The sequence below is a fragment of the Triticum dicoccoides genome, chromosome 1B (assembly GCF_002162155.2).
Source record: "Triticum dicoccoides isolate Atlit2015 ecotype Zavitan chromosome 1B, WEW_v2.0, whole genome shotgun sequence".
Lineage (NCBI taxonomy): Eukaryota > Viridiplantae > Streptophyta > Magnoliopsida > Poales > Poaceae > Triticum > Triticum dicoccoides.
Window position 1 is genome coordinate 473,342,865 of NC_041381.1, and position 7,958 is coordinate 473,350,822.

The 7,958-nt window shown below is 52.6% G+C and overlaps 1 protein-coding gene across 1 annotated transcript; it reads right to left on the reverse strand.

Moving 5' to 3' along the window:
• Positions 1–460: 460 nt before the first annotated feature.
• LOC119342072 (peptide-N4-(N-acetyl-beta-glucosaminyl)asparagine amidase A-like) lies at positions 461–2,728 on the reverse strand. The gene has a single exon (XM_037613912.1). The coding sequence runs from the start codon at positions 2,664–2,666 to the stop codon at positions 786–788; it is 1,881 nt and encodes a 626-aa protein (XP_037469809.1). The 5' UTR covers positions 2,667–2,728; the 3' UTR covers positions 461–785.
• Between the last annotated feature and the right edge of the window lie 5,230 nt (positions 2,729–7,958).

A 7,958-nucleotide genomic window follows, 5' to 3' on the forward strand; every position in this document is an offset into this window, starting at 1 on the left:
CCGGCGCGCCGGCGCAGAGCGCTGCCCTTAAGCAAAGCCTTTGTAGCATGGAGAAAATGGAGGAAGGGCGTGTCGAAGCAGCCTCCAAGCAAATGTTTTCACACTCAGAGCGATGGCTTTTTGGCGCCAAACCTGATCCAGAATAGGTATTTCATGCAAAGTACTCCCTCCGTTCCTAAATATAAGTCTTTGTAGATATTTTTCTATGGACCACATATGAATATATGTAGATACATTTTAGAGCATAGATTCATCCATTTTACTCTGTATGTAGTTCATAATAAAATTTCTACAAAGACTTATATTTAGAAACGGATGGAGTAATAGACCAGCCCCCTCTTTGTGATATCCCCCTCCCTGTGATGCAGCAGCATTTGCTTGCATAAAGAAGGTTCTGTAGACAGGTCACATTTAGCTGAGAGTACCACACTCACCAACTTACTGACCAACAAGACATACATATCGCAACCCCCAGCTTTATTAATAACAAGCATCATAATAGCGTCTCCACGTTTTATATATTTTAAAGAAAATATACAAAGAGGTACTCACACAAATCGCTACACACAGCAAAAGATCGAGATCCCTAAATTGCGGCCGCTAAGCGTTGACACGAACGTGTACTACATCATCACTTCACGTAAACTACAGTATACAAGAACAACAAGAATGCACCGGACATAATGTGGTGCACTGGATTAATCCAACTACCAAAAACAATTTGAACCTGCTCGAAACTTCCGACGGATCTGGGATTCCAAAAAAAAAAAAACGCATCATCATGCTTACATTGCAGCAATGTCGACCCAGCGCTCGGCCGCCGACGCCGTCCCGTCGCAGCTCCTTCCGGGGAGGCAAGCCTTCGCCTTCGCCGCGTCCTGCACGCGGTAGCTCTCGCTCACGTTGTCGCCCAGCACCAGCCCGTCCACAGCGTTGATCATCCGCTGGTAGCGCCACCGGTCGTCGCTGTAACGGTACATCTGGCTCGTCGCCGCCGACCCGTTGATCACGTCGTGGTCCTTGACGACCATCCAGCCCTCCGCGGTCTGCTCGTCCACGAGCTTCGCCTCGTTCTCGAACCCGTCGGACTTCACCTCCGTCTCGAGCTTGAGTGCGTGGGACAGGCTCCCCTTGACGACGGACATGCCGTCCTCGCCGTCCTCGGTGTCCATGTAGAACGACAGAGGGTACTCGGACTCGGTCTTGAGCTTGCCGATCACCTTCCTCGCCTCCGACCGAACCAGCACCTCCGTCTCCTGCTCCGCCTTCATCTGGATGGTCTTGTTCCTGCCGTCGCTGGTGAACTCGACCAGGCTGCGTGCCTCCAGCTCCGTCTCAACCTCGGTCGTGAAGTTGCCAAGCGACGACTTGACCCAGCCGCTGAAGAAGGACTTCCTCTTGGCATGGATGCTGAAGCTGCCGTTCAGCAGCTGCGTCGTGTACCGGCGGGAGATGGACAGGCGCGGCGTCCGGTACCGGCCGAGCGACGCTTGCACGGCCGATGCGCTGGGGTCCAGCCAGAGGTGCAGGTTGGCGTCCACGAGCCACTCGGCGATGCCGTCCACCACGCTGATGCCGAACTCGTGGGCCTTGCCGTCGACGAGGAGGCCGAGGAACGGGGTGAGCTCGATGTCGTAGGTGGGCAGGTCGAACGCGCCGAGCGCGGACACGGGCTGCCAGTAGAGCGGGTTAATGCCTCCCGTGTAAATGACGGGGAACGGCACGAACGAGCCGGCGAAGTGGTGGTCCACGCTGACGACGACCTCGCGGTACGCGGCGTTGCCCCTCTGCGTGGTGAGGTTGTTCTCCTGGATGTAGAGGTCCGGCGGGTTGGAGTACCAGAACTCGTCGTTGGAGTGAGGGGACACGAACACCTCCAGGACCGCACGGTAGGTGCTCGACGGAATGGTCACGAGCTTGGACCGCGAGTCGGACTTGTTCTGGATGCGGAACCAGTAGCCGTTGTCGCGGGTGGCCTCCGAGATCGGCAGGATCAGGTCGGCCGGCTGGAAGTACGACTCCGGCAGCGTCGGCGTCGCGGGGCTGGGGTCGGCGACACCGACATCGGGGGATGGGGAATTTACCCCGGAGAGGTAAGCCGGAGTCCCGTGAAACTCGAGGGAGATAGTGACGTTGTAGACGCCGGTGTACTGGTCGTTGACGAGGTTCTCGAGCATGACCGAGAGGACGCCGTCGGGCGGGGAGCGGAGGAGGGCGGAGTAGCGGGTGACCTCCTTGCGCACGGTCCAGCTGACGCCCTCCGGGGTGGGCTCGGCGGTGGTGGTGCGGAGGAGCTCGGAACCGTCGAGCCAGACGGCGGCGACGCGGTCGTACTGGTCGCCGGCGCAGGCGGCGGAGAAGGAGAGCACGACCTGGGACCAGGGCGCGGGGCACCCGGGCGGGGGCGCGTAGGCGGCCTTGGCCGGGGGCGCGCCGTAGGTGTTGGCGAAGGAGTAGGAGAGCACCGGCACGGTGCAGGTCGGCGCGGCGGGGGGCGGGCCCGGGAGCGGGTAGGTGGGGTCGACGTACTCCTGGGCCGCCGCATTGCCGTTGGCGCCCGTGGCCAGCGGCGCGTAGCGGACGGCGTAGCGGTCGGGGGACTCGGCAAGAGCCGGGCCGAGGAGGTGGAGGAGCGGGAGGAGGAGGAGGAAAGCCAGCGGCGGCATCTTGCGCTGCGACGGGGGAAAGGTCGCTGGCTCGCTGATGAGTGCTGACTGCTGAGGGCCGGGCCGGCTTAACTCGTGTTGAGTAGTGTTTTCTGGATCTCTTTTGGATTAATTTTTTCGCAATGCTGTCGTACTTCAGATTGGTCATCGGTGGTGCTCGTGAGTCGTGAGATCGTGCAGGGTAGTGAATAAAATTGAGCATTTGATCACTGACCAGGCGATCAACTGACACGTATTAATGGTATGGACGTGAATTTGTTCTTGGTCCCAAAGTTGGATCATGTGTTTCACAAGGTTTTTTCTTTGGCAAACTAAAGCCCTCAAAAAAGGATATACTATTTTATTAACTCAGCATCCCAACACAGTGTATAGACAGGATCTCTCCCACAGGAAAGTCAATGGCCCTGTTTGGATACTCTAACTCAGTTAGAGGTTAGAGTTAGATTCTAACCTTGAACCAACCCTAAACTAACTCTAACCAAAGAGTTGTTTGGATGATAGGGTTAGATTGATAATAAATATTCTTTTCCAATCATTTGACTACTTTAGGCCATGTTTGGATGGGAGGGGTAACTTTTTTTACTAATTTTTTAGTGGGCCCAAGAGAACTAACCCAAATAAGCTCCTCTAGTGTGGGCTAGTTTTTTGGGTTGGGTTAGATCCAACTAACCCAAACTAACCCACCATGTTTGGATACTTTTGGGTTATTTGAGCCTCAACTAACCAAAACTAACTCTAACCTAGGTATCCAAACAGGGCCAATGGCTTCATAAGGCCTTGTACAATCCAAGATGCTTAGGGGAGGTGCTTAAAGAAATAAACCAGACATTTGTTAAGCACCGGTACTTGTTTGTACAGGATAGACGCTTAATTAGGTGACTGTCCTATAAAAATAGGCATTGATGCTTTAGAAAATTTCAGTTTATTTTTCTAAGCAACTAGCATTGTACAAGGCCAAAACCAACTTGGCATCGAGAAGCTTTGCTGTAGATATAAGAGCAGCTAGTAGAAGATCTACAATTGCTATGGCGGCAGTGGCAAGAAAACCGATAGAGAAGCCAGGACATTGGAGTACCAAACCAAGTTTAGAGAGCTTTATACTGAACACTCAAGGGGTTGATAGTAGGGTGTTAAAAATCAAAAGAGAAATCAAAAGAAATGCCCATGGTGAAGCTCAAGCTGCTATCCATTCAACTCCTGAAAGCATTTACATTTACACTTGTTGTAGTGCAGCTCACTCTTCAGCCTCTTGTCCAACAAAGACTGCTCTATGTAATTTAGTTAAGGACGATGTTAGTGTTTTAGCTGTGACATGTCTTATATAAATAAAATCCTGGGTTTACAAAAAAGTAGAAGATCTACACGAGAACACCCTTTTAGCAAGAGAATGGGCTAAAAGATTTTGGACCCTAGGAATGTGAGTAAACCTAAAAGAGCTGAGGCAAACAACACAGTTGAAGAAATCAGCAAAATCTTTTCAAGTTTGAGTAATCATGCAATATCTTCAACAGAGAAACAATGCGAACGCATTGTCATTGCCGGCCCATACAACCCATTAAGTTAGACATAGGTTTTTCACCTGGAGCTCGAGACCAAGCGCTACTGATATTGGGAGCAAGAACATAAACATTTTTTCTAGAGATTTCAAACAACTATTCATGAGAACCAACAAATGATCGGCTGGCTACATGGATGAACATAACTCTAGTCCAACAAAGATCAAAAGGAAGATTAAATGCTTTGTGTATATCGTATAAGTGGATTTCATGGTCACATTCTCCTCGATAGCAAGAACATGTATAACTTTGCCAATCCTAGAACTTCACAACTTCGTTATTCGATATGCAACGTGTGGGTGTGTGAGCGTGTCTATGTTATTTTCTTTTGAAAGGAAGATAATCGTTGTCCTCTTCATCGGTTGATGCATACAGTCATATATATTTTATATCAAAACAAAGACAAGCAATACTCTGTATTTCAAGAATAGTAAATCACTTCATTCTATGTATCATACGGTGCGCATCACCAGTGATTACAGTGACTATGAAGCATGGAAGGACAGTTGGAATTATAAACCTTTTTTTGCAGGGAAAATATTGACTTTTGTTCTACGGTAATAGGTTTACAATCTGCTAACACAAGTTCATAAATAAAGGAAGGAGCTCGTTGCAATCAACAGGCGGTGTAGCACCTTTCGAGCATAATTACATAATTAGCTAGAAAATGTGAAACCATATTTTGCGATCTTATTACCATCATCATCAGAATAAACTCCCGATGTTCCATCAAATTGATTTCTTTCATTAAGAGCTACAACCAAGAATACCTAATCCATGCCCCCATACGCCTGCGGACAGCGTCAGGCAGGTCCGCATTCGTCCCTCTCCACATCATAATTCTCAAATCTTGATACCCAAATCCATGCAAATCCATGCACGGCGATCATACAACACAAATTCAACGATACAAAGCTAGTGCATGCCAAAATAAAAATCAGTTTTCGCGGGCATTGAATAATATAAAAATATATTTCATTGTAGTAGGGCTATCAACGTATATGAGTGAGACGAACTTGATACTCGATGAACAATCATCGGTTGATGAAATGCAATCTAGTGTCAAGCTGCCTTATTCACACACCGAGAATTGATGGACCTAATGCAACAAAAGAGAAGCTTACGGGCGTTTGTCGAAGCGGCTATTTAAGCGATCGGCGCGTGCCTCGCCCGACGAGGTGGGACTAAACCGGTAGTAATTTTGTACGATTTGGGTGGGTCCGGCTTGAGAAATCCTATGTGGCACACGTGATTGATTAGGGGTTTAGTCCCACCTCGCCGCCCGAGGAGCGACATGATAGGCTTAAATAGCCAACTCCTCCCATAGCGTAAGCTTCGGTCATCTACATAACCTTTTTCTGAAGGTTGTGGACGGTCACTATGAATCTTCACTCTTTATAACAAAGAAGTCATTTTTGACATGTTCGTCCAAACCTGAAAAGGTACATCGATGACCATAACTTTTTTTAAGTCAGGTGACGTCGTCCGATGACGCTGACCTTCGGTGGCAAGGAGAGGGGGGACAAATATGGGTGAATTTCCACTGGTCCTCCCGGTCTGACTGACGTGGCGGGTGTGTGTGGACGCGTCCAGGAGTCCCCATATCCGGCTTTGGGCTGGATATGGGGAGTGCCAGTCATTCCTGACTTTTGGAACGGCTATGAGGCGTCCAGTTGGGCGGGGTTTTTGCGTTCGGACACCGACCGAACAGCCCGTCCGTGGTGTTGAGTATTTGATTAGTAGGAAATATAGGATAGACTGGGATTTGTTTCTGTCTTGTCTTATACATCAAGTTGGTCATTGTATTTCTATATATATGCCCACGGGCTCAAGCAATAAACATCGATTCCACCAATCCCTCTCTATTTCTTTAACATGGTATCAGCTTAACCGACCCAAACCCTAGCCGCCGCCCACTGCTTCCACCCTGCGCCCGGCCCTCAGGACGGTCGGCCTCCATGACCGCCACCAGATGCCGCGCCGCTCGTACCTAGGGTTCGTCCACCGGTCGTGTTGGTCGGCTTCCCTAGAGATTCTTTTCCTGATCTCATGATCCAGGTTTTCTCTCTCTTACCGATTGTTTTGATCGGTGTTTCTTTTTGGTTTTTCGATCTAAGATTGGTTTGCGTCGCCCGCCGCTGCCGTCGACACCCGTGCGCCTCTACTCCGACATTGACGCGACCACTCGGCCTCCTCCCCGGCCCGGCGGCCTCGTGCGATGCGGCGTTCCCCCCTCCCCCTGACTATTATATGCACATCTGCCCGCCCATCGCTCTACGCCGACTGTCGTTGCCCTCATCTGATCAAGATCCTGCATCACCTCACCTCCACCCCACTTGGATGCATCTGTCCGCCGGCCCTGGTGTCGCGCCACACATGATGTGTGGACCGGCTGTGTTGTGATGTGCAGCTTGCGCCCCTCTCGGGAGGGGGCTGCGTGCATGCCCAGCTGTTCGCGCGTCCCTCGCGCGTGGCCTTGGTGGCTCGGCCACCTCATCACCGACCGGCGACCCCGGTCTTGCGAGCAGCCAGATTGATCACCTGGTCGCAGCTCCACCCCATCCGTGCTACGTGAACGGCCTAGCTAGTCGCTTGCGCACGCCTCTACAGGCCATGTGAAGATCATCATCGAATTGAGTGCGTCCCTCCACCGATCGAGCAACAAGCTGCGGCTGCGTCACCCCGTCGGGGCGCAGCGGCGCCGCCCGTGGTTTGCTGCACCGACTCATGTGTCACCGTTGCGTCGCCCCTTCGGGCCGTAGTGCCGCGACACGCGGTCCATGCTGCCGCCCTGAGGCCGTCCCTGCGGATGCACCGGCCCGCGCTGCGTCGCCCCTTCGGGTCATAGCGCCGCGGTCCCCGTCGCTACCCCGGCCTGCCTGCTGCCGTTACGTCGCCCCTCGGGCCATAGCGCCGCGGCCCACTCCGTCGTCCCCGCGCGTTGACTTCCTGTGGTATGCGTCGTATTGCCTCCCTTGGCGCAGGAACGCCATCATCCGCGCTGGTCTTCTTCACGCTGTCGGATTTCTCGCCTACTTCGAGCACCTCCGTCGCGCTCCTAACCTAGCCGCCGCCACTATACCCGTAGTCGTCACTGCCGCCCGTCCACCCCCTTCGTCTTCGTCCAGCACCAACTCGTCGCCAGCGTCGCCGTCATCTTCCCCGACCACTTCGTCTACTCCTACCACCGTTGGTGACTTCGGCCCCACGTGATTGGTGCCACAACCGTCGTTGAGTTTCCTTCTCTGCGGGCTCTTCCGACTCGCCAACATGGTGTATAACTCGTGCAGTTCCCTTGTCTACGCATGCCCGGTGCTGGCAACACCGATCTGTGCCTTCGTCCACAACGTGTCCCTGGGCCTGGCAAGCCTGGTGCGATGCTTCGTCAACTTCGTCTTCGTCCATCTACGCATGCCCGGTGCTAGCAACAACAACACGTGCCTTCGTCTATGACGTATCCCCGGGCTTGGCAAACCCGGCACGACGTCTCATCAACAATGTTTTCTTCCCGCCGCACCACTACTTCGACACCACTGCGCCCATGACTAACTCGGCGCCTCCTTGCGCCCGCAGCTCCACGGCGATTTCCTCGACACCGGCTACCTCGACTCGACATCGACCACAGCTCCACTACCCTACGCTCTCGGTTACCTCGACAATGGCACAAAGGGCTACCGCCTTGCTTGAGCAACCTCGTCAGTTTCCACTCCAACCACAACTTCCGCGATGCGTCGAC